Here is a 27653-nt window from a genome sequence, read left to right as displayed (position 1 = left end):
TCAAGCAAAGCAAATGCAAGTACAGATGTAGTTGGTGTGTGGTGAAGTATCATTAACAGCATGAGTACTAACCACGTATGTAGTGCATCACATCCAAAATATGCCTCAAGGTACGAACACTTGCAATGTTTTCAAAGTCCACTGAGGAAGTTGCACAAAAAACTTCCTGTTTTTGACACTGCTCCTGAGGAAGTGATCCCTGCCTCCTATTTATACACACTATACACTACACAAGAGAAGAAATGGGATTTCAAGGAAAAAAAAAAACAGATATATCAATTACTGCATTATTTATCTTCAAAGATTAAGAAAAAGTGGAAGTGTACATCAGGGCAAGATCAATTAGTACTTCAGACAAAAATCAGACTATTTTAATAAGTTAGCATTTTGTAATTTCAGAGTTGCATTTGTGTCCATAAATATTATCCTCTATTCTGGGTTTTGCTTTATTATGAACTTGAGGACAAAAGGAGGACAAGAAAGGAAATGAAAGAATAGCAAAACAACAAGGAAAGAAGAAATGTGTAGGTAAAAATAAAGGACGGGAACAGTACATAGAAGCATTTCTACTTTAGTAGTTCAGTCCACGGTATAGCAGGATAAAATAGTGACGTTAAACAATGAACTTTCACCAAGTTTGTAAATAAGCAAGAGAACAGAGAAGTATAAAACCCTCTTATAAACAGTGGACTGAGAACAATATGGACTCAAGCCCAGTCTAAATTAAACATCTCATTTTTAACTCATTGCCCTCTCAGAGATGTTCTGGACTTAAACTTACTTACAAAAGGAGAAAAAGCATGACAGATATTTCTTATCTGCAAGAATTTCTGATGAAAACTGTTTAGAAATAAAGCAAATGGCTACTGAAAGGCACGGAACCAGCCACATTACTTACTGATCAGCCTTATCACACCTACACAAATTATTCATGTGAGAAATCAGACTTCATTAGGACCTTTGTATGCACATAAGTATTTGCAGAATCAGGAATCAAAGTCAAATGCTGAGAAAAAACCCTTATGCTAATATTTACACATAGATGCATATAATCAAATAGGGTGTGACAACCAGTTTACAGCCATAAAGCTGTAAACTGAGCTCCACCATTATTTATATCTTCAGAAGAGAAGGATAACAAACAACTTCCTCACATGTGTGCCTGAGACATAATCCAAACCTAATCAAAACTCTCTGGGAATACTGTTTGTCATTAAAAACCACTAGGCCACATCAGTCCTCTGCAGTGGAGCGGCTGATGCATCTGATACTGTGCCTGATTCCTCCATTAGTATTTTTTATTTTCTTTGGGGAAGAAGTATTTGAATGTGCCATTTCAAAATGAAGGATCTCAGACGGACAAACACAGCCTTTATAGCAGAACACCCATTTGGACTTTGGCTTCACTGCAGTCAAGATTGCTATCTTTAGAGGTAGGCTATGCCAAATAGCAAGGAATTATATTTACCAAGATATGAGGATTGTAAATTCAAACTGTAAATCTAAAATAGAACCTGAAGCATACAATGCACCTACTGCTGCTGTGAGCACAATCATTACAACTTTACAACAGTTGTGACCTCTGAACTCTGTGCACTGTATATTGTGTTTGTCTGTGCAATAAACTGTGTGATGCAAATTTAGCTCTGCAGTGACAAAGAAGCCACTTCACTGTCGGGAAAGAACTGCAGCAAACATATGATGCAGTTATCCAGATACAAACACTGCATGAACGTCACTACAATGACCCTGCTCCATCTAACATGAAAACCAAGTAGTTTTAAGTAGTTCTGTGGCAGGGGAGGTTCAGGTCTGACATTAGCAAGCATTTGTTTTCCAAAAGGGTGGTGATACATTGGAATGGGTTGCCCAGGGAGGCGGTGGCATCACCATCCCTGGAGGTGTTCAAGAACTGTTTAGTTGTACTGAGGGACACGGTTTAGTGAGGAAATATTGGTGGTAGTTGGACAGCTGGACTGGATGACCTTGGAGGTCCTTCCCAACCCTTGGTGATTCTATGATTCTATATATAGAAGCTGCAAAACAACTGTCTGTGAGATAAAGGCCACTTTACTTGTTCTTCCAATTTGAGTACTTTGTTGGTTTTGAGCTCCATTTTTTAGCTCTGATGTCACAATTCTAATTCCAGCATCATCTCATTTACAACCGCTGCTGACTTCCCTCACAACAGGAGAAGACCTGATCTCTGCAGCACACCGAGCCCTGTCATTTACACCAGATTCCTTCTTTTTAACGGGACACAGCTTTTACCATTTTTGGTATCTTAAGTCTACGTCAAGCTCTTTGTGCATGTAGTCAGATTCCTGTTAAGTAACACAGACAAAACTGTTAATACTGTTTTCAGTGGCTTCAAACTGTTAGCAGATGGCACAGCATGCAGCTTTAAGTGATTCATGAAACATAAAAAGGATAACAATCTACTGGAAGTGTCTCATCCAGCTTCAAAGCACTGAACTTACGTTCCAGTTACACAGAATTTGGATTTCATTGCATCATTTGAAGGGTAGACGATGTGTTTTTTTCTCCCTTCTTCCCTTCCCACCACATTAACATCACTAGGGGCTGGGCCTTCAGAGCCAGAAGTTACAGCGTTCAATATGAACACATCAAAAACTGTTCCTGAAATAGTCAGCCAAGGGTTTTCTTCTGGCTTTGGCTTCTGTATTTGTATTTCATGGTAAAGTTACAGTTGCAATACTCCATGTGTATAATACAAAAGGTAACTGGGAGTTTATACCCCGTTGGGTAACTGGCAAAGAAAGAGAAATACGGAATTAAACTCTCCCACATATTAAACAGGGCTGAGTGTGTAAATGAGGTACACAAGGACATATCCACAGAACATACTGCTATCATGTTACCAGCAACTTAAACAGCTTTGTCATAGTGACTGCTCCTTTAAGGAAGGTATTGAGGACTGTTTCCACAACTGGGATAAGTAGCTATGGGAAGCAGAAGCTTCTATGCAGAGAGCAGCATCTGTAATGCAGAGCACACCAACAGTCCCTCTTCTGCAGTCGCTGCACTGATGAAGCTGCCAAGTGGCTGGAGCACAAGCACAGCACCATGTGAAAGAAGAAAAGATCAGCATCTAGAAATATATTAAGCTCCAGAGACCAATCTGACTTGGCAATTGCTAGGAAGCACAGAAGCAGGAATCAAAATATTAAGCTAAGAATCAGAGGACAGTGTCAACAGAAAGCAATCCTAACACAGTTTTGCACGCTAGTCCCACAAACACCTGAGGATTGAGACTCCTTTCGATCAGTTCAGATGATTTTTTTTCCTTAATTTGATTAGATTTCAGTGTATGCTTCCATTTGAGCCAGCTCAATGCAGCAGGCAGCGGGAGTTGGGCAGATGCAGCATGCAGAGGTGCACTCAGGGAGCCCCAGGGGCAGGCTGAGCTCCCAGACTGGGGAGCTGGGGAAGCAGCCAGCAGACTTGGCAGCAGCATCACTGTCAGCCACACAGTTCTGCAATACCTGGCAAGGTGAGCAGCATAGATCCAGCGATGGTGGCCAGCCTCAAGCGTGGTCCAGGCCTTCTGACACCAGATGAGGCAGGTCAGTGTTGAGTTATGATGTTGTACCAGTTGGTAAGTGTCAGGATTAGGTCTGCAGACAGCAGCAAGGGTGAGGCACCAGCAGCAATCACCAAGCAAGGTCTGGGCACAGCAACTGGGCAGGTCTGAAGTCAAATCAGAAAGTCAGCCCGTGGATCAGAGCCAGGCTGGGTCAGTAAGACAGCCAGACACAGGAATGGCTGCAACACAAGGACCTCAGATGTAGCAATGACAGGGAAGGGTTATAATGCCCTGGGAGCCTTGGCAAGGTGTTTTTTTTGTTGCACAGTATCAAAGGCAAGTCAAATACGTTAATTTAAATGCAGAGTGAAAATACAGAATATTCTTCTTAAAGTAGCTGAAGCATAAAGACCAAGATTCTACCTTTGATTTTTTTCTCAGTGGTAAGATTTGATTTTTGAATAACTTTGGTCATTGTTTGTGCATAAGACATTTCTTATCCCAAATGATTCCTACCATACAACAATTTTCAGAGGGAAAAGAAGGAACTCGTCACACTGCAAATATAGTTTAGATGCATTCATCATATCCTTCTTCTAACCTGTATCAACTATTTGCTTCAGGACTTCAGTGTTGTGTTAATTGATCAAAGCTGTGGGTGACATTTCTGGTATTTTAAGTATTTACCATTCATTCCAACCAGGAATTTACAGTGAAATGCTTGATGGGAGCTTTCATGAATGACGGAAATACCTCCAGTTAAGCAACAACTAAACAGATTTCCCAGGCTAAACCAAGTTTTCTGGTTGTTTCTATCGGACATCTTTGTTTCTTTTGGCAGTGGAAAGAAGATCATAGTAAACCTAATCGGTGATTTATTATGAGTCACAACAAGTGAATCAAATTTAATGGAAAATGAATCACATACCACAGCATTATCCATTATTGCTACTTTCTCAGGCTAAATTTCTTGCTGATTATGGAATTCACTGATGTTTTTATTGTCCTGTCTGATTCTCACATATTTCAAACATCCTAAGAGGTTTAGATCCTTCACTACCTAACATCATAAACTTAATGGAAACTATCGCAGCAGATGCTAACCGAACTTGCTTGTGTAGAAACAAACTGCAAAACATTCATGTAACAGCTTACTTCAAACACGGAGCTGTTTGACGTAAAAGTAAAGAATGAGTTTTTAAAAGTCAAAGCTAAAGGGCCATGCCAAATATTTGCCAGGATAAAAGCCATGCTATAAGATATTCAGCACTGCAGAAAAGTGCAAAATGAAGAAATTGAGGCTGTAAATATTGAAAAGCTACTCAGAGGAACAGCATAGCAAGTCTACAGGTCCAACTACATCATAACAAGACTACAGGTTCTAACTACATCTGAAAAGCACCCTCAAAACTCCTGTACTCCGTAGGAAAATAAGTGAACAGATAAATCAATGAGTATCATAGGATTACCATTTCTAAATATTATTATAACCAAATTTATTGCATAGATCTTTATTATCTACAGAAAGTCTAAGTCAAATACTTGCCTCAAAAGTATTTCAGGACATACAGACAGATCTCTCAAATGCACTTGCATGGGAAAAGCCTACATGACACTGAATCAAAGGGACACTGAAGGGGCTCTGAAGAACAGCAAACCTACATCCCCCAACACACTCCACATTCAAAGACTTAAATGAAAACTGGAGTTGCAATTGCTGTTCCTTTACTGATCATCAGGTGAAATGCTTTTCATCCAAGTTTCCTCCTTTCTTCTGGAGAAAAAAAATGAAAGAAGCAACCCATGGTTCTTATATTAATTCTTCCCTATGCTTTCCCACCATTACTCACAAATTTGTTTTACTATCTTATTCCAAATCTCCCCAACTTCCCTTCCTAGAAACAAGAAATAGTTTCTTTTTTAGCTGAGATACCACGTTATGAAGTCAGAGATGATGAGATTTAGCAAGAATATTTGCAGCCTATGTATGTGTTCCAGTTCTGGCATATTAACCGCTGGTGTACCAGCTGTACCACAAAGAAGAAATGATACAAAGAACAATTCAATTTTCCAAAAAAAAGAATCTCTTTTCATAGAGGAGCACCTAAGCTCCCACACATCACTGAATGAGCATATATTTATTTTCTACTAGGACAAGTAAATAACTCACACTTCAATGCATAACTGCTAACTGTCTTAAATGAGACCAAAGTCAGTAGTAGTAGTTCATGTAAAAGAAGTTCTTGAAGTATGAATTGTAAGCACACTGACCATTTCAGTATTTAAAGTAAATATTTGACCCCGAAACAGGGGGGAAATGTTTAAAAGACAGTAAGGAAAAACATAGTTCCATTAGTAACCGCCACCTGTTAGCTGAAGAACACTGTTAAGGAGGACTAACCCCAAGTCTGTATGGCTACACACACAGTATGGTCTGTCTGCTGGTGGCAATGCAAAGAACCTGGACTACCAAAGCTACTGCACTCACATGTTAGGTTTGTTTCCTTTTATCAGTTTATTAAACTAGATGAGATGTCAGAAGGAGCTGCACAGACATTCTTCCCACAGCGTGCTTCCACGGTACAAGCAGAACTGTACAGAGACACACAGATGAGTCTCGGGTATCTGTGACATTCCTCAGCACAGTGTGGGATCTCCCCCAAGACAAGATAGAGGGACCCTCTGTCACAGAAGGCAAGCAAGTAGAAGCTCTCTCACTAGCACACAGACAACGTTAAGTAACAGTCTCTACCAGTTCCTGTCAAGTGGGACAGTAATGTCTGTCTCATTTCCATGTAGCAACATCCAGGCTTTTCTTCACGTAATCAAGCAAGCGTACCTCCCACTATATCTCACCCACTCTCTTCTTACTAGAGAATTAGAGAGAGATGTGAACATAAATGACTCTGCCACCCCTAGGGCTGTTCTAACCACCTCCACTCCTTTTCTCCTGCCATCACCAGACCACTGACCACTGTCAGGATTAAAGGCACAGCCCAACTGGCTGCAGCTTTCTGGGAGTATGTCACAGTTGTATACAGTCCCTAAGAACACAGACCTAGTGCCTCATCACTCTGGGCAGCAGCTCCTTGCTCTCCAGTAAGCGTGATGCAGAGCTGGGGTTAGGATGACATTTACATGGTGGAGCAGGAAGAAAAATGAAAGAAGTTGAAACCTCACCTTTAAGTCTTCCTTTTTTCCTCCTATAAGAGCAAACTGAACGTTTGGCAGTAATTTAGGAAACACTAATCATGTTTAGAAAGCTTCTTAGCACTGCCACATTTAGACTTCTAAGTAAATACTTAGCATGAAACTTCCTGAAACGCTCTATAGATTTCTGAGGGATTGAGAAACAATCAAATGTGTTACCAACCAGTAACTGGAATGAAAAACAGAAGGATGCAATAAAAAGCTCATTTTCTCCCACTCTTGGAAAACAATTTTTCCTATTGCAAAGGAAATCTTGTAAGCTGTGATTCTATTTAGCTGCAACGAGCCAAGTCAAATGCACCCCAGCTGTTCATAAAGGCACATATTATGGCAGCATAATGAACATGTGTTTTCATCAGGACTTGCTCTTTGCTTTTCCATCAGCATTAACAGCACAACTGTTAATGACAAACTGCTTGCTCTTCCCTTCTTTACATTATCCAGTAAAGACAGGGGTATATGACTTTTTATTATAAAAGCATTTCCAGATGCCTGCTGTAAAGAAAGTGACACACATGAAATTCTGTGTGTGTTTGCAGGAAGTGTTTCCAATGAGAGAAGCTTTTGGATGTCCAAATAAGATAATCTTGTTCTTATGACATATCTTGCATGTATTTCATGTTTTCTTGTTTAAATCAGGATACAGCAATTAACTTGGTACCACACTGCCATCAATAACATTACCAGAAATTAATTTGTTTAAATGCATGCTATTTTTCATTCACTGAACTGTACACATCAGGTACTGATAGAGCTGTAGATGATTGCTTAGCTTCTATGAGAGATGTGTCCTAGCAAGTCGCTATTTGTAGAGTTAAAAAAGTCAACGGATGTAAATAAAGTGTAAACACTGCACAAAATATGGAAAATACTTGCCTATCGTTGCAAAACATTCAACTGTAAACTTGCAAAGTGCCTTCAGTATAATAAACTCTATTCGATGTTATTAATAGAGGGAAGTGAGACCATCTGGAGCAGACAAAAAGACTCCTTGGCTGAACTGTTTTACTTCAATACTTGCAGTTATTAGATACAACAGAGAAAGCTACTTAGGGATAAAGAATTGCATAGGTTGGTCCCACGTGATTGAAATACATGCATACACGTCTATGCACTTCTTCCTAAGTGGAAGGCTTTATAAATGCTTATGTTCTCCATTTATGCAACTCTCAAAGCCTTGCTACTGGCCCAAGATGAGACCTGTGGAATTGCCACTAGAAGAAATTAAATAAAACATGATTTTACCTTGTGTTCATGAATTCTTGAGTACACCACTTTTAGATAACCATACCAGAGCACCCAGAGACCCCACATGCTACACTGTCTGCCTCCACAGCCGCAGCAGAATAAATCAATCTGCTATTTGCTTTAAGAAGCTAATACACCAATGTATACGCATGGGTGACATTACCATTTTCTCTGCAATATCCTTTAATTAAACAGGATGCCATGAATTTTAAAGAAAAGCTCATTTATATTATTAGATGAAGGTGTCAGCTAAGAATAATTTGTCAACATTTTAGATGCAGCAATCAGGCATGCACAGACACCTGCTCTAGCCACATAAACACACTATACATCTGGTTGGCTTTTTTGTTGTTGTTTTTCCTCAAAATCTCCGTTCACCAGTACCACAACCACCTGGAACCAACTCATCCTATAATACTTTGCTTCTGCCTGGGGGTAACTTAAACGCTTCATCTTCCTATAACCAAAGTAAATTTTACTTGGAATAGTGTGGTGGGAATGATCTTTTTCCCTAAAGCAACAACTGAGCACAGCAGTACATTGGCACATCTGACTTCACGGTGAATAGAACAGGATTTTGGAAGAAAGATTCGGGTCTGGTTGATGGGTTAGCTGAATACACTGAATGAATACTTTTAGAATACAGCAGTAACTGAACATCTTAATAAGGATTAGAAGATCCCAAACATTTCAGGGCAATGCAATGTTCTTTGCTACTGAATGAAAGGCTATAGGGCTTCCATTACATGGATTTCCAGGGTGTGATGTTAGCAGTGGCTAATTTTCAGTACTTACTCTATTAAGTATCATTTTTAATTGTAACTTCAATTATTTTACCACTTTCATTAACTTAGCTAACAAATATCTCCCACTGCAGTTGTATCATTGCACCATGTCACTCGCTAGAAAGTAAGTGGAGGAGAATGCAAGTTGAGGATTAAAGACAAACCTAAACCATGGTATTAAGAAATATCCCACATTATTAAATTTAGCACTGGCAGCCAAAGCACAGTGACGTCACACTGAAATTTGACAGTGGGTTATTAGAATCTTAGCAAGTAGGAGACTGCTGACCTCTTTTGAAGGACAACAACATAACAGTGAAGCAGAATTCTTCACAGAAATCAAACTTGGTGTTCACTACCACTGTGGTCACATTTCAGTTTTGACTCCCCACTGTGTGTTCATTCCAGAAAAACACACAGGCTTTGAAATTAATCAAAGCACAAACCTTGATCCACTCTATAAGTAGCAATAGGTAGCTTCACATGGTATGGTAGAACAAAGCCCCAAAATTCTGTTTCGCCCCTTCAGCATTTTGTCAGTTGATCAAATCTGTTTTGTATGGGGCTTTCTAGAAATTCTCTAGAGAACACTCTCATACAAGATCAAATGACCTCACAGTTCAATGAAGTCTAACTTTAGACAAATCAAAACTAACACCTTTCACTGGTTTTAAGTGTCTTCCAAACATACAATCGGAGGCCTTTTACTTATTTTCCCCTATTTCTTGTTCAAGCCCTTTGGAAGAATACTGGAGGTCTCCCAAATGAATTTACATACACTATACGCTAATTTTGCTTAAGTAATTTCAGACTTACGCATTGTCACAACAACCTGTTGCTATCTTTACCAAAACAGTTTGCCTGTTCTTAGTGGAAACTGGGTAGTGCTAAGAAAGCAGAAGCCTTTACGCTCCCTCTGGTCCATGGAAAACAGGTCAAGTATCTTCCACTCCAATGTTATGAACAAGAACCTTATTACATGTTTTTTCTTACACTATAGCATTTGCTCTGACAATTATTTCCTTTTACCTCCTATGGTCAATTAAAAAGTACTGTTTTGAAGAAACAACATACAAGATTATATCCAATGCTAACACCCAAAACAACAGCAAACAAAACTTCAATGCAGATACTCAGTCGCAAGGCTGGCAACCTCCAATACATCTTAGTTATCATATTCAACAATAAAAATACCACAGGAAGAAAGTTTGCCAAAATAAAAATGGGAATATTTATTTTCTTTTCTACTAAAGCAATGCAGATCTGAGATTATACATCGGTCTTTGCAAATGTTTCTACTGCTAAATTTGTAGTTTTCAACTTTGTAAAAAATTAGACATGGACTTCAAAAAACAAAGACACAGGGCATGTCACTGAACAATTGGATAACGAGGATGAGCTCAGAACAACTGTTAGTAGGGATGAGCAAAGAAAGCTCATGCTTAGACTTAAATTCCAGCATTTGCATCATTACCATATACTCACGTGGGACAAAACGGGTACATTTTCCTTGCACATGTTTAAGCCCACTTTCCAAACATTCAGAAATCAGACTTAAATAAGGAATTTGACCAGTAGAACCTAACCATTACTTAGTAGTACTACATGCACAAGATGCAAGGGAAGCAAAAAAAAACTAGACCCGTGCATACAGCATAAGACAAACTGTTACAATTGTCAAACGTGCGATGGACAAAATTTAACATTTATGAAAAGTTTTATTTGTTGTCATGAAAATAGTTTCAGAAGCACATAGTCGTATGTATTTTGCAAGGCCATCTTCACTTGGCCTCCTGAGCTTTCTTGGCGTTCTGTTTTTCTTTAGCCTAGAAAGCAAAGGGATATACTGTTAAACTCAGATGATACCAAGATCTACCTTTTGTCCATTTGACTGACTGCTCATAACATTGAGCCTTCTACACAGAACACTGCAGAAGGAAACAAATTACATGTCAACTCAGACACTTGATAAGTATTGTACTGTAGCTTTACTATTATTTCATAAATAGGGTAGAAAAAAGAATAGTTCCTAGCAAAGATTTTTGCAGATTACTTATAACCTGTATCAATTTCATGGTTGGACTCGATGATCTTTAGGGTCTTTTCCAACCTGAGCGATTCTACGAATTGATAAGGAATGTAACACACAAAATAAAGCATTCGTTTTAAACCCCCAGTTACTATGTTACAGTAAACTACTAATCTACAAAAGTACTCCTCAAAGCTCAAGTAAATGAATGTACACATCACATAATGCACAGGTTGTTCTGAAAGTAATACCTCCTATTTATTCCCATAAAAAGACCACAATAACGTTATTAGATAGAGCAAATTCTCAGCTTTAAAATGCTCTTTTTCAATACAGCCACCACCATTAGCTATGCATTTTCACCAGAGCTTGTAAAAACCTGCAGCAGCAAAGGCGACCTGCTGTTGCCACTACTGAAACATACCACCTACTGCCTCACTGTGCTCATATCCACTGTTTGGTCTTCGTAAGTGTTCACAAGCACTGGTGAATGTCAATGGGTACAATATTTTCTGCCTGGAGGAATTCAATGACACACCTTTGCTTTGTACACACTGCCATGTCAGACATCATTCTGTCAGACTGCCCCTCTGCTGCCATCTGTCATGTGGCAACAACACGTAATGGAATACTGGCAAGAAGGTTTAGCCTGTACTGCCACACCTCCAAATCTGCCTCCAATGTCACGGGCCAACATAATAAAACAGAAGACATTACTCTCAGAGAAGCCCTTGTATTTAGCATTTTTCCCCCCAGCAGAGTGACATTCAGACCTTCTTCAATTAGAGTTCAAAATTAGGAATATTATCTACTGCACAAGTAGATAAGCAAGCTGGTCCTACGATCTCATTATAATTCAGGCCAAGTACTTAAAAAGCCATATATAACGTTTAATGACCTTGCCAAGGTGACAGACAAACTTCAATGAAGATGCTTAAATCCTAATAGCAAATCAACATTAATACCTACATACTGTACAAAGGAGAAAGCAACTGAAGCAGTGAATCTACATCAGGACAACGAAGAGAAAATTTCAAGCCCTCTAAATTACCAGAACTCTGTGCACAGGTTGCCACCTAGTGTTGATATTGAAATACATCAATAGAGCAGTCATAACAGATCCCAGGTTGGCAAAAGGAAGTCTTGTACACAGATATGGGGACTCAGACATTTAAATAGGGTTTGTCAAGACCACAGAATGATTCAGGTCAGGAGGGACATTTAACATCATCTGGTCCCAACTCCCTGCCAGTGGAAAGCACTCCTGCCTATAGGCTAGGTTGCTCACAGCCCCATCCAGCCAAACCAATTTTAATTAAAAAAAAAAAAAAAATCCATGCCTGTATAATAGATCGCATTTTCAAGTAGAATGTATGAAAAGTTATAGTAATATAGTTATAGTACTTCTAATTCAGGCAAGAAATACTCACTTTTTCTACTAATGGTATTAACTGTTGATGTTCTGCTAGAGTCTTTAATAATTCCATGATGAAGGGCAGGTAGTTATGTTTTCTTCTAATGTTTTCAATCTAAAGACAATTCACAAAAGATAAAATTCAGATAAAGATAAATTAACAAAAGATAAAACTAAGATAAAGATAAATTAACAAAATTATTATATCACTAAAAGTGGATTTTCTCTTTTCTTCTGAAGACTCCATTGGAGTTTTTTTTTTAATTACATTTTAGCCAGTTCAAAAATAAAGTCCATGTCAAATTTTTGAGCACACAGTGAAAAAATGAAGGTCATATGAACTTAGTGTATAAGGCACAAACTCTCCTTAAGGACCCCAAGTGGATAACTTGAAGAAAGAAGTTGACTTCTATGTAGTTTCCATAATATTTCAAAATACAATTATGAAGTTTAAGCATTTTTTGGCCTCCCTATTCTCATGCTTCATGAAGTGCATACATTTCTGATTACTTCAGTATAGTTTCTGGATGCTATGGAACATAATGCAGCAACACTACTCCAGAACAGGCAGCCACAACACTTTACAACACTGAAAAGGAAATTAGCACAAGTACAGTAGAGATAAATAGGGAATTATCATTTACTAAAAAAGGGAAAAAAAACCCAATTGGTTATCCTGCTTCTAAACTTTATTTCTTCTCAAAACATTCCTTGAGAAGTATTACAGAATCATCAGAAAGTTACAAGGGATGATTTCAGAGCAGCTTTCCCATATCTGATTTTCATTAATGTAATATGCCCTCTTAAAAGATGACATACTTTCAGTACACTTGAATAAAATACTTATTCAGGATAATGAAAACCACATCAGTTGTTCCTACACTGCTACTTGCTTAAGAAAAAGATAGCAGGTGAACTGTAACAAAAAAAACAATTAAAACATCCTACGAGAACATCTTCACTGAACACAATATCTATGTGTCAGATTAGTTGATGTATGGGCAAACACAGAAGGACTCTATACACGAAGTCCAAAGACTTCCTGACTTGGCTTAATAAATAATGAATGTTAATTACAATGATAGCTGGAAAAGCTTGTACGAAAGCTCAGCAGAAAACTAAGATTAACACATGAAATTTCACATGAAATTCAGGAATGGCAAGGGTCCTTACATCAAAAGCTGTAACAGGTTAGATTTCTAATACCCAAATTCCTACAGATTAATTTCAACAGCCTCCCACAGACATAACAGCTGGCTTTTCCTTGCCATGTGTCCACATTTGGATCAAAAAAGCAAAGGCAACATACCTTGTATCTTTTTAGTTTTTGGTTTTCTTCTTCAATTAACATCTGATATTTTGCAACTTCTGACTGTATAGAACTTAACATGTTACTACTTTGATCTGTATCCATAGGTTCCTCCTTGCACAAAACAGAAAAAGTGAAGTTAATGCACTCTTCTTATTTAAACAAAGAAAAAAAGTCTTGCTGTTTGAATATTCCAATTACAGCAGAAGAAAATCAATTTTGCTTATTTATGAAATTTCTGCAGTTGATTATGTGGATTAGCTTTATTAATTTGGAAAAATATAGTTCCATTGCAACAGCATATTAGCCAGGACAGACAGACACAATGATGTGTCTGCCCTGTACTCAGTGCTCAGAAAGCTAACTAGGTCTGCAACACCTATCTCCATGTGGCACTGCACTGGACAGATGTAATCATCCATCCTTCCTCCTTTTAGTCGATGCTTCATTTGAAGCAAGGAACAAAGTTGGTGAATAATAAAGACACGGAACTGTTCTCACAGATCCAATCCAGTAATTTAAACACCATGACTTACCTCTGCAAGTTGTCGCTGTAATTCTGCAATTCTCTGTTCATATATCATCTTTCTGTCAGATACAATAGCCATCAAATTAAACCTTATCTCACCTTCGCTGTATCTGTAAGAAGAACAAGAAGGAAAAAAAAGCTTTCAAAATCAGTGTTTTACACAAAAAACTCAGAAGTCTTCTTCAGGATTTCCTTCCACTGTAAGGGAATACATTTTTGGAGCATCAGGGGAAACACACAGAGTTGTATTAAATCAAGTTGTGCTGCAGACCAATTCTGTCATGAAATAAAAATCTCAGGTTAGCACTTCCCAAACTGTAACTTCTAATAATCTCTTCTCCCAAGATACTACTATTCCTGTATGCTACCACAAAAAAATAAGTATTTGAAGCTATATTCCAAAGGGGAAAAGCAAGGCAAACAACAACACAAAAGCACCATGACAACAAAACCCAAAAGGGCATGGCTGACAAGAAAAACCGCACAAGAATACTGCATGCAATACTCGTACACACTCAGTATTGTTACTGGCTATAAAGTGTTGGAGACTTACTCACAGGATATGAAAAACATATTCAGCAGTAAGACTAGCAGCCCTTTAAGAGCATAAATCCTGAAAATGTGAGTTGGCAGTTAGGTTTGTCGTATCAAATGAAAGACTTAAAGTAGATGACTTCAAAAGTAACTTCCTAAAAACTGTGTAAAATCGACTCTAACAACTGCAGTGCTGCTGCACCTTGGAGTAAGAGCTGTGAAGCTGAAGAAACTCCAGATTAATTCTTCTAGATGAAATTTCTACACCAAGCCACATACCTAAGGTTAATTTTCTATAAATACCAGCTATACAGATGTATTTATCAGCTGGCGTTTTCAATTATAAGTGCACACCCAAACATTATCAATGGTAACGGACATGAGTTTTCACTTGCAGAGACCCACAGCCACCTAACACATTAAATCTTGCTCTTTTTTCAAAGTACTAGCAGCATCTCTCTTCACTACACATACCTACTTTGACTAACCACACTGGAGCACAGCATATCTGAGACTTAGCTATTCATCATATTTGGCTCATGCTGGGCAATTCTGAAGTCACACACTGATATACACATAAAGGGATGCACAAGCTTCACTCCTTAGAAATTCAGTTGAAAGCCTTTAACTGAAGGAAATCAAGAATAAATAACTGTTGTTTTTTTTTCTTTTTACATACGTAGATATATCTACGTAATGAGTTCTATTTTAAAAGCATCACAATCATTTACTTTTGTATCCGTTTCTCTATGACAGGTCTCACAGCACTTATCCAGTCATCTTGATTGCATGAACCTAGGAAAAAAACAAATTAAAAAAAGATTACTTCAGGCCATGACTCAACGGTTCCCATACAGGTACAACGAGAAAAGGCACTGGAGACAGAGTATGGAACACGGTGACATACAGAAGACACTAAAGGAAGTGCAAAAACACGATTGGTACCACAGAGCTTTCAAGATGCAAGATGTTATACATACCACAGATTAAGACTACAAGATATGAAACAGGAACTCTAAAAGAGAGCAAAACTAAGCTAGAACTAGCTATCCTTTAATATAGTTTGGAAATTATTTGCTACACATGGGGAAGCAAGGGCACTGTGTGTCAGACGCATAATGGACACGTGTGTGGGGTCAGCCATATACACCTGCACAGGAACTCTTACAAAATAGAAGGACAGACTACAATTTGGAAAAAAACCACATCCTTGAAAGCATGACTTGGGAATTGTTACCTTGGCTGACAGTATCACAAGCAAAAGACAATGTTGCAGAAAAATTCTAGCCAAAGGGACTGCATAGTACGAGTACCAAGGAAAAACAAAAGCATTACATAGCTCTAATATTGTGTTCTCTTGTTTGAAGAGACATTGTAGAGAACAACCTGTTTTCTTACACAGGAAGAGAAAGCAGGAGGAAAAATGGATTGTCTGATCAACAAAAATACAACAATATAAATTGCTGCAAAGCAGTATGTGCCTTAATATTAAGGGAATCTATAAGTTACTCTTTAAACAACACATAACCAACGTGTTGCAGGAAGTTCTGAACATCGTTTGTTTTAACAATAAAACAAAATACTACCTAAATCAATCGGTCCTTCCCTTAATCCATCCAGCTCATATAGCCGTCCATTAACAGGAACATAGCTTACAAAGTGAAATGCATCTTCTTCTTTTGCTGAAGACTTTGCATCAAATTCAAACATCTGCTGCCTGCAAAGAACATGTAAAAATAAATAAATCAATAAATCAGATGAAAGGGAATCTGCATGAATCCTTCCTAGCTGGAAAACATGTAAAACACCTGCTACCTGGCAAAGCTGTTGTGAACTTGTCGAATCACTTCGGAGTTGCTTAGTGCCAAGCCTTTCATCTGAAATTGAGTAACGAAATTGAATGGTAAGCCTACATATAAAAAGCCTGATTATTTAAAATACAGGGAGTAGCAGAAACTCACCGCAGCATCAAAACTCTGTGAAAATTCTTTAAATTCTGACAAAGTCTCTCCTAGGCGGATATCCTGATGAGCGCAATTTAACAACACACTTACTATGGCTTGAGTAGCACAAGCATTATTTATCACCTGGAAAAAGAAAGAGTTGATAATTTGCTCAGTGTCAGTGACAAAAGTATAATTCAGACTTGGCAACACTTCTGATTACAAACACTTTCCTTGCTGAGTCACATTACAGCTTCACTCTAAAAATATGCCAGCAAACAGTCTGAGCAGCCACAGAAGCATGGGTGCTGGAGGCACTACTAAAATGAACACCGAGTGGCTGCTGTATGCTATTCATTGACTAAACGAGTATTTCACACTCTCTGCTTAGAAAATGTCCTTCTGTTGATTCACTACTTCCACTTTTTGTCCTTTATTAAATCATAAAAGGACAAATCAAATGAGAACACACCAATTTTACTGGTCATCCCACTAAAATAGCATACACAGTGAACTACTCAGACTATATTGTATTTATAGCAAAAAAAAAAAAAAAAGTCATCCTTGCAAAGAGTTTCTTTTGAATGATCAGAATTCCCAAAGCAATTAAGAGTCTCCAAAAACATTTGTGTGGGGGAAATAAAACATGTAACAGGATCTATATACACACACATATATTTTAAGAAGTTACGTAGGATAAAGCATATCAAATATCCAAGGTTTTATCCTAATAAAACTTACAGGTGTTTTGAGATATAAAGACTATATTTTTAAAGACTGTTTTGATGAAGAGCAAGCCATATGAAAATTTAGGTCTTACCCCTGTTACTTGGCTATACTCTACCGTTTTGAATCAAAGTTACTACTTTGTGTAACTGTTTCTTAAATCACCTTGTTAAATCTGTGTTTAATATTTCACTGCCAGAAAACACGATCAAAACTCTTCATATTTCAGCAATGTCTTTAATGTGTTTTGTTCTTTCTAACCACATTAATATCCATTTATACCCACATTAAAATACAGTATAAAAGAATATAAAGATGACTGTAACACAATAAAGTTATGAGGTTATAATGCAAGGCATCTCAGTTTTTTTCCTGAGGGAGCTGCAGGCTAAGAAAAGTAATGTTTTTTCAGCCAGGAGACTATTCTGCAATTGAAGATGGTAATTATTAGGACTGGCAGAAATTATGTTGATTTTGTGTAAAAAGGTGAAAATCAGTTTGGGGGTGTGAATGCAAAACCACTTCCAACAAGAAAGGAGGAAAAAGGAAACTTCCCCTCATACCAACAAACAACTTTTTGCAATCAAAACCAAATTCTCACTGATTGCGAACAGTTGTAGTACAGACATCAAAAGTGGACAGAATGAACCAGGTCATGTGTCTGCCTTTCTGTCAACCACCACAATCCTTTGCATTACCATTCCTACTCCAGAAATGGCTTCAGAGACATCACTTGCTTCCATCTTCAAAGAAATCCAACTATGTTAGCACTATATGCTGTATTAAATACACTTCATGGTATTCAGATTAGTCTCCGTAGTGCAGATCATGAAGTAATAACAAAACACCTCCTAGTTTAAGGCAAATCTGGTTGTCTTAAATTATAGTCACGAGTCAGAATAGATTACAGAAACTGAGGAAACATAAATGGACTGCAGGCATGCAAGCTAACGGTTGGATTTCACACAATTATATAACAATTGAGCACAGAGGGGAGTCAATCTAAGGCAGTGAAGCAATGAACAGTAGCAGAACAAAATTAAATAACAGCCTAACAGAATGACATAATTCCAAAGATCTAAGGACTCTTTCTCTTGTTATAGTGTAAAAACTGACAGTTGCCTGTCGTATGACTTGGGAGTGGTATCAGACATGGCTGCAGCACTGCAGGATGAAAGCAGGAAGACCTCCTGTGCATTAGAGAGAGCTAATCTGAAACAGTGGCACAATCATGGTATTAAATAAGCTGACAGAGAAAGGCAGAAGAGGTAGAGAGGACAGTAGTGATCCCTGTGGTAAAGAACATGCTATTGGAATGAAGGGACACCACAGCTAACTTCCACCTATAGAATAGGATCTAATAAAGAACATGAAAGGCAGAGAATGCACTGTATGATGATCCTTACTGAAAAATCAAGATTGAACAACAGGTGCTCAGACAGACCACCAAACCAACAGTGAATTCAAAAAGGGAAAGGAAAGTAAGAGAGGGGTTTTGAGTCCAGAGGCAGATCAGCTCAGAAACTGGATCAGCTGGATAAAGGAGCTTGAAATAACAGCAAAAACAAGCTTAACATGGATTAGTGGCCTCATTCAATATCTGCCTTTCAGCATAAACTCTGTATTCTAACTACTCTATGAATTACCCGCTTAAGAGTACAAGAACAATGTTAAACTATCCTGTCTTACTGCTGCAAAACACAGAACAAATGCAGATCTTAGACCAGTGTTACTGAAATGGAAACATATTATAGAACTACAAACACTCTCCAGAACCGCAAGGCAGGAAGAAAAAGCAGCAGAAAGATTTCTGTGCGTGAATCAGAAGGTGGTGCAGACAGCAGATGTAATAAGGCAGGACTTCTGGGGGGAAGGACTTGATCTCTTGAGGTCCATTCCGACCCCTGCAGTTCTGTGACATCCCCATACCTAGGTGATGTGAGAGAAGTACCATGGTGGAGGGAAGAAGTGATCTTAGTACCTATGGTACACAAGTGCAAGGCTTGTTACAGCACAGTATTCTATCAGTGCACGCAGCCAGGCCAACATTGCTACACAGCCACCCAGCACATGCTCTTAGGAAGAAACAGTGAGGATACCCATCTACCTTAATTTCCAACATATTTCTGTGACTTAAGGTGCCTCAGCATACACTGAAAATATTTTCTACTTCTTTTTAGACTGCATGACAGTATACGCAGGTTGTCCTAGAAAGATTTTCAACCTGATTTTTAGAATTTTCTGCATTTGCCCAGAAATCCCAACACCTGCCTGAGTATTTTCTATCCAGGAAGTCCTGGAAAGGACTTAATCATTAATTAAATCATTATTATTCAGGATTCCAACTTAAAGCAGACACACATTTTTGAAACCCCCAGAAATATCTGTGTACTTAGCGAGATGTGAAGCCAGATTCCAACACAGGAGAATACTGCTGTATCACCAAGCAGAGCTTAGCTTACAACAAACCATTGCAAGGACATACCTGAACATGTTATTTTGTTACACTTTTTCACTAACGACTCAAAATTTCATAAGCAGGCACCTCTGTCTAAAAAAAACAGTTGGAAGTTTCTGGGTCAGTTTAAGGTTGCACTACTTTAAGGTCACAAATTACATTCAGCTGATGGACTAGCTTTAAAACAAACAAAACCACAACACCTTTAAGCAGCCTTGTGCTGTAACTGGTAATATAACTGGCAGATTACAAGACTTCACTTAGCAAGGAGCACATTACAGAACAGTAGGTTTGACAAAGCCCAGTATAAAAGAATTGGGCATTAGGACTAAGTTCTGAAACTTATTCCTGTTTAAAATTCCTATTCAAGTCATCCTTTGGAATAAAATATATATATATATATTCATCATTATATATATATATTTCATCATTATATATATAATCTTCCCATAGTCATATTCCATTACTGAAAATCTTTTTCTGATTTTGATCAGGTACATTGTAGTCTCACCTCTTATGATGTTATCTGTAATCTCAACTTTAGCCTTAACATAGATATTTGGTCCATTTTAATGTTACCAAAATTGTTAGTGTCAAAGAACAGAAGAATTGAGTTTGTAGACAACTGTAGAATTGAGAACACTAAAATAAAATAGCACACAATATGCTCCAATTAGTGGCATAAAGATAGCAAGAAAACTTTGATTGGTAGTTAACAGTATCATTAATAGGATCTTGCTTCTGCAGGTGCAGATTTCCTCCCTGGTTAAATTACTGTTTTACTATCACAACTGTAATGTTCTACCATCACAATGCAGCATAAAATAAATACACTGCACAAAATAAAGGCATTATGCCAGCATTTCAGTAGTAATACCTGAAGGAGTTATTAGAATAGTAAGAAAATCCTAGTAAGAAAGTCAATACAGCAATGGCCTTATCTTCTGTCAAAAGATGCTTTCACTTCTACACTGATCAGCACAGAACTCTGCTATTCTAAACAGTGCTGACAACAGCTAAACACACTGAGTGGTACAATCACATAACCACTGCATGAAAAAATAATGGCAAGGGCCTACTTATGCAACACAGAAATCAGGAAAATCAGAGTTAAGGCTGAAATTGGATCCTTAACTCACCTCGTTGTGCCTAGGTATCCTAGCTCAAAGGGTATGTAAGATCATCCAGAGTTCTCTGCCCTCAAATAGAGGACCAAATCATACCTAGGCATAACAGGGAGGCCAAATTTAAGATGAGTGTGCATAAAACTGACCAGTAAAAAAAAAAACCAAAACCTTTTAATAAGCATGCAGACTCAACAGACTTGAAAATACAACTCCTCCCTCCCTCCCAACATACTCATGATTTCATGTCAGACAACATCAACATTTTAGAATTCAGCGACCATATTGGTATGGAAATAGGTAAGACCAAACCATGAGCATGTAGAAGCTTCTTATAAAAACAGTTTCTTAATGCAATTTTGTAAGCTTGTTCTTTGCTGTGTTCTTGCAGTGTTAGAGTTTATAGCACTTGATACTTAAGGTTTTCTCCCCCCAAAATGAAAAAGAAAAATATAGAAATGTAATATTTAATTAACACTGAAGTGCAACAGAGCTACACTGCTGGTAACACCACTTATTTTCCACACTAAATTGATGTTTTGCATTAACAGCTACTTAGTCCTGCTCAGAAAGGACTCAGCATTTCACTTTAGAACTTCTCTGCAGTAAGATGGCATATATCAGATCTCTTCAGATGCCAACATTTAAATGAAAATAATGTATAAGGAGGGGAAAAAAAAATGAAGTGTCACATAGGTTTCCTGAGATTTTTCAGTGCTTCAGCATCATTTCAGTTTTGAGATACAGATCAACAGACCAAAAGTCAAAAATCTTCACTAAACCAAAAAAGACATCCAGGATTCTGACGTTCCATCCCACAAATGAATGACAGTATTTTAATCATCATTTTTTCCTCAGATGTTACAAATGCTACTAATAAAAAAACCTGAAAGATACCTCTCCCTCTCTAAGCCACACCACACAACTGGCCTTCAAGTTTCATAGGGAAAAAGAGAAGTGACATAAACCCTGCCGTGTGATAGCCATAGAAGGAGTCTTACAATAGGAATATCTAATATTGATGTCAATCTTCCTTTCTGGATGACTGAGCAAGATTTACTGACTGTGGTTTCAAGAAATACAGTAATATCATTACTATCACAAAGTCACCCGTTACCACTACTTACCTTTTACCAGCTCTGGCCTGTACAGGCTGACTGACCAAACTCATCTCACAAAGTGGCAGGAGATTAAACCAGAAAATACACAAAATCTATAGAAAACTGCTTGCTGGTTAGATGAACTGGCCGCAGAAGTTCAATGAGCACGTGAGCCATTGCAAGAGATGGCGAGAATCATGCATCTGAAGGACATAGGCTTGCAGGACCTGAACATCCTATATTCTTATCAACAGCAAATCACCAGATCAACATCTCTGGAAATTGCTTAATGATTCACTCCAGCAAATCTACCTTACAAGACAAAAGGTTCCAGGAGAGCAGGTGAAGTGAAGATGTGGTAAGTACCTCCATGCTCACAACATGAAGTTTTAACATTTTAAGGTTTAATAAAAAAGTAAAATACAAATGTTTCAAAGAACTCTAGAAGACAAAGCTTTTTATTGTTTGCTTTATGACTTTTTATGTTTTTGTTACCAAGCCTAACACTACCCTGATTTTCTGAAATACATTCTGCAACACAAAATTAAAAGCTCAAGAACCTTCTTAGATTCTTACTTTCAAATTCTTCAAAAAGAGAAGTATCAGGGGGAAGCAGACAATGTCAAGCAAACAAAAGTTTGGAAACTTTTCAGAGGCCATTTACTCAAAGGAAAAAAAAGATGAAATACCTTGAATGATGATAAACTCGCTCTAACTTGAGGAAAAGAAGCCTCTCTAGATTCACGTCAGTCATTTCCTCCTGCCAAGTAACTACTCCGAGAGCTGCATCAAGGATTTTTGCTGACCTTGCTTGCAGTAAGGCTACTCTATAGCCACAAGCTACTGATTTCTAGCAGTGTTTAATTACTCAGAAAGCATGAACTAAAACAGTGCCTATGACACCTACGAAACTGTAAAGATAAAGGTAAACTGATGCAGATTGTTATGCTCTAAGATGGACACTGCTTGGCAGAACTCAAGACATGCAGCAGGGGAATAGCTACATAATAAAATCAACCACGGAATAAAGTCACTTATGACAGTCCGAACCAATAAGGCAGGAGGATTGTAACTGTAGCAATTAGACCAATATGAGGGGAAAGGCATTACAACATAAGTGTGATGACAGAAGGACCAGCAAAACAGAAAGGTGCTACAAAGGAAGAGAAGAAGATTGCTCACCTGTATCAGAAGATTGCAGGTTCACAGCAGAAAGTTTCACCAAGAAAGGATCTCCAAGCAGAGGAGACCCAAGTGGTGTGACCTACTTGCACCTTGGGGGAGACTATGGGAGGTGGGAGGCTCAGTAGTCCCTCCAGTAATAGGTACATGGCCTACTGATATTGTGGTCAACACTCCGATCTTTATTGCTAAAGGGACCCCCATCATGTCCCTATGGCAGATCAGGACACCTCCTTTGGTGCTTGATATCGTTATGCAGCCGCAGATATCCGGCCAAAAGGTGTGGTACAGGCGGCCAGGACGTGCCCCAGTACAAGCGGAAGTGTTGACCCAAGACAGAAATACGGCCCGTATCTTGCCCTGGAGAGCAGACCTTCCCCTCCTGGTACCTGTAAAACATCTGTATTACTCCCCGTGAGTCTGTGAGCCTTCAGGACCACCGGAAGGAACAAAATGCCATCAAGCGTTCCAGTGTTGCTGTCAGATCACGTACAACACCCGGTGATGGTCCGCATGGGACTGATGGAACATAGAATGGACTTGCACCTCAGGACCTCATGCCTCCAGTCACATCATCGAGCACTGGCCCATAGAAGAATACAGACATCCACTAATCATCACTTGTCTTGAACTGTACCAACACACGTCGCAATAAAATTGTATAAGCGTCACGATATACCGGATCTCTGTATTAGGGAAAGCTTACCCTTTTGTTAAGCTGATCATTGGTTCACGCCGTGAAGGGGTGGAGTGTATGGGAACTGCTGAGTCACGGCCTGAACCTCTGATTAATCACCTGAGGTGAGCCATGAGTCAGCCAGAGGAGCACAGGTGAAGGCAATTCCTCCTTAAATAGGTCCTCCTCCTGGACCTATTTAAGAGCTGGCTACCAGAGGGGAAGGATCTCTTCTGGAGATCCCCTCTTTTGGTGTCTTCTGGTGAGCTCAGCTGAAGGGTAAGCTCTTCCACTTATTCTCGTTTTGTTATCGTTATCTGCTTTGCCTTACTCTCTTGATTATATTGCGATTATAACATCTTGATATCTATTGATTATACACAATTATATTGTGATTATAACATCTTGGTTATACACTTGGCGAGCCAGGCAGGCTGAATATACTGAAATTAACATCATGTCTTTTCTATGGAATTTCTATAAATGGGTCAAGGGGGAGAACAATACTCCTCTAGAGAAAATGATTCCAGGGCAGATCCCAGGATTTGAGGGATTGCCCTACTATGAGTTAGCTACTATCATTGAAAAATGGGGTCCCTTATGTGTTATGGGCAATATCTCCCCATATCGCATGGCGGACTATTTTCAAGGACTTGGCAAGATATGCCCTGACCTATGTCGACACTGCAAGTGGGCTACTGCAGGCCTATCCAGTACCAAAAGCAAACCAGGCATATACCATCAAGGCACTCACTAAACTGATGTCTGCCTACGGGACACCTCAAGTCATTGAGAGCGACCAAGGGACTCATTTTACTGGTGCAACGATACAGTGCTGGGCAGAAGAAAATAACATCGAATGGCGATTCCACCTGCCATATAATCCAACAGGGGCAGGCCTCATCGAAGGTTATAATGGTATTCTTGAGGCTGCCCTGAAGACAGACTCCCAGTCCTTGCAGGGGTGGACAAAAAGACTGTATGAAACCCTGCGGGACCTGAATGAAAGACCATGAGATGGCAGACCCAGTGCCCTGAGAACTTTCTGATTTAAATACTTCGGACTTAAAACGTACAGACCAAACCAGTCCATAAAACCTTCAAGTGTTATCCTAGAGTTATAATGACCTAACTGCAGAGCATTTGAGAAACACAAGAGACAAGAACTTGACTGAAACAAACATTTTGAAAGTGGTTTCAAAGAAAAAACCAATAACAAACCAAAAATAAAACAACAAATACACTACTTCTTCTGCTGAAAACTAATTCCTTATGGCACTTCTTATAGGACAGTTACTTCTTATAGGACAGGGATGGCAAATAAGTAAGAGCTTTACTTTTCAATACCTCATTATGTTTTTGTCTGCTTTGGCAGATCAGATTTGCTTTCCTAGCCATCTAACATACAGCATCTCATCTCACAAGATTTGTCAAAGTTGCTTCACTTAGAAAAGTGTTAATTGCTGTGTACATTTAAGTAAAAAACTGGCTTATCTTTCCATATTAAGTGCTCTGTTTCATGACATTTCTAACAAAAACACCAAACTTGCCGTACCTGTTTAGCAAAAAATATTGTATCCAGTCTGGAATCCTGAACAACAGAACCTGCTGGTTCCTCTCCTGGCTGCCACTTGAAAAGGAATATCAGCCCATGCACCGGTCTAAAATATCAAATTCATAGGTAAAAAACCCACAAATAAACAGAACAACAATTAACAAAATAGGTGTTTCTGGCTTTAGAATTTTTTTTAATACATCTGTGATAGTTTAACTGTATGCTGTTACAGTAATCCTCTTCATTATTTACTTATAAACACAGGGAGCTTGCACTGCAATTTTCAGTTAGCCTTTTAATTACGGAGAATGTACTTAAGGCTTCTTTCCATACAAGCTGCACAGTTCCAGTGGAATTTGCATTTAGCAAGTCAAGACCAGTTTTTATGGTCACTGTAATGACAATAGGTGCAAAACACCCTTTACGACCTATGAGCAACTGGGTAATATTTTTATAGTTATTTATTGATCACACATAAGAAATGGAATGAAAGTTTCAGTACTCCTTTTAAACATAAAATACTGAAAGATAAGAGGAGCTCCTCAAAGGATGCAATGCAAACCAAGGCTAAAATCACTAGAAAACTCTTCTCACGTTCTAGCTGCTATCAGCTCTACCCACAAACAGAAAAGTTAGTTAATGAAACAAAGCATTAATAAAAGGTTATTTAATTGCGAAGTACTTGATTAAATCAAAACCCTGATGTAATTCAGTGCAAACTGAACACCCACCACCCAAGCATAGGACAAGCTTCTTGCACAGTTCACACAAATATAAATAAAAAACATACAACTTAGAAAGGAAAGTTCCTTACTTCAATTTTTCAAAGTTTTCCGGTTCTAAACTCCATATTTCTTCTACTTGTGCTCCTCTACAGCCTGCACACACACAAAAAAGTTTCCTTAGCTACTGCATTTAGAATGGATGTAACTAACTTAAAAAAAAAAATCATAGAATGGCCTAGGTTGAAAAAGACCACAATGCTCATCTGGTTCCAACCTCCTGCCACGTGCAGGGTCACCAACCACCAGACCAGGCTGCCCAGAGCCACATCCAGCCTAGCCTTGAATGCCTCCATGGGGCATCCACAGCCTCCTTGTGCAACCTATTCCAGTGCATCACCACCCTCCGTGTGAAAAACTTCCTCCTAATATCTAACCTAAACCTCCCGTCTCCGTTTAAAACCATTCCCCCTTGTCCCATCACTATCCATCCTTGTAAAGAGTTGTTTACCCAAACAGATCTATTCTCATTTCCTTCTATTTTCTCTTTGTAGACATCCACCAAGGTTTTATTTTTCACTGTCACTGGTCATTAGCCAGCAACAGCTTTTCATGATTTCTGGGTTACAGCAGCATATGAGAACAGCCAAGCTCATTAATTCCTATAAACTTCTCAAGAGAATCATTTCTCACACATATAACAGTAGAAGGAAGTTAAAGTTACATTTTAAATGCCATGTGCAACACTTTATTTTTTGTGTGAACTACAGAATTTTAGCAGATAGAAAGGACCAAATTAAGGCCTGCTCTAATTTAAGTGATTTCACCAGGAGCTCAGTGAAATTCAATTACCTTCTGATCTTCAAATGCTGGAAGAGATTGTTATGATAACACGGATTCACACCATGGGACAAACAGATATCAAAGCGTGTAAGTAAATTGTAAGTTAGGTGGTTATTCTTGCATTTTAGGATACACAGCATTACAAAGCAGTTTTATAAAAACTTCCCCCCCCCCCCATTAACACATTATTTAAACAAACGCAGAAGTAAAACTAGACTTAGCTGTGTAACCGCAATAGGCTAAACAGAATAATTGGAAATCAGCATAAAACCCAGCGTTCTGAAAGCAGCCCCTCGCAGGTCACCCAGCAGCACGGTCGCGCCGCTCATCTTGCTCCCCAGCCACCCTCCTCACAGCCCACACACAAACACACAAACACACGGCCCGCAGCCCCGCCCGCTCCCTACGAGCGGCTCCCTACGAGCGCTGCCGCAGCCGGAGACACGCGGCGGGGCCTGCTCGCCGTAAGGCCTACAATACAACAACGCCCCTCCGGGTTCCGCAACGCCTCCGCTCCCTCACCGAAGCCCTTGATGAGTTCCGTGAAGACGCCCGGGTCGCTCTCCATGAGGCACCACTCCCCGGCGCTGCTGCCTCCCGCCATGGCGGCAGCCCGCGCGCTGCCCTCGGGCGGTAGGTGCCGCCGGCCGGCTACGCCGCGAGGCCGAGACGCGCCACTCCCTTCCCGGCAGGCCCCGCGACACGCGCCGCACCTGGCA

The 27653-nt window shown here is 39.0% G+C and overlaps 1 protein-coding gene across 2 annotated transcripts; it reads right to left on the bottom strand.

Moving 5' to 3' along the window:
• Positions 1-9992: 9992 nt before the first annotated feature.
• Positions 9993-27653, bottom strand: UCHL5 (ubiquitin C-terminal hydrolase L5). 2 transcript variants are annotated; one of them, XM_048946884.1, is made up of 11 exons: positions 27457-27653; positions 26184-26247; positions 25370-25475; positions 16567-16692; positions 16421-16482; positions 16192-16322; positions 15337-15400; positions 14079-14181; positions 13543-13656; positions 12250-12348; positions 9993-10616 (listed from the first exon to the last, which is right to left on the bottom strand). In XM_048946884.1, the coding sequence occupies exons 1-11, from the start codon at positions 27536-27538 to the stop codon at positions 10572-10574; spliced, it is 996 nt and encodes a 331-aa protein (XP_048802841.1). In that variant the 5' UTR covers positions 27539-27653; the 3' UTR covers positions 9993-10571. The 2 variants fall into 2 exon arrangements, with proteins under 2 accessions (XP_048802841.1, XP_048802842.1); XM_048946885.1 differs by lacking the exons at positions 25370-25475; positions 26184-26247 and having other exon boundaries at positions 27457-27477.

Source organism: Lagopus muta, chromosome 5, assembly GCF_023343835.1.
Source record: "Lagopus muta isolate bLagMut1 chromosome 5, bLagMut1 primary, whole genome shotgun sequence".
NCBI classification, from domain to species: Eukaryota; Metazoa; Chordata; class Aves; order Galliformes; family Phasianidae; genus Lagopus; species Lagopus muta.
Note: the sequence above shows the minus strand (reverse complement) of the source record. Positions and strands in the feature narration are given on the sequence as shown.

What these genes read in the sequence shown, in the direction of transcription:
- UCHL5 (XM_048946884.1), bottom strand. Translation starts at nt 27,538, where the DNA reads ATGGCGGGAGGCAGCAGCGCCGGGGAGTGGTGCCTCATGGAGAGCGAC. An exon ending in CACAGAGTTTTGATGCTGCG is followed by an intron (nt 16,483 to 16,566) that starts GTGAGTTTCTGC and finishes ACTCAATTTCAG; the next exon opens with ATGAAAGGCTTGGCACTAAG. An exon ending in AAAAACTAAAAAGATACAAG is followed by an intron (nt 12,349 to 13,542) that starts GTATGTTGCCTT and finishes AATTGTCTTTAG; the next exon opens with ATTGAAAACATTAGAAGAAA.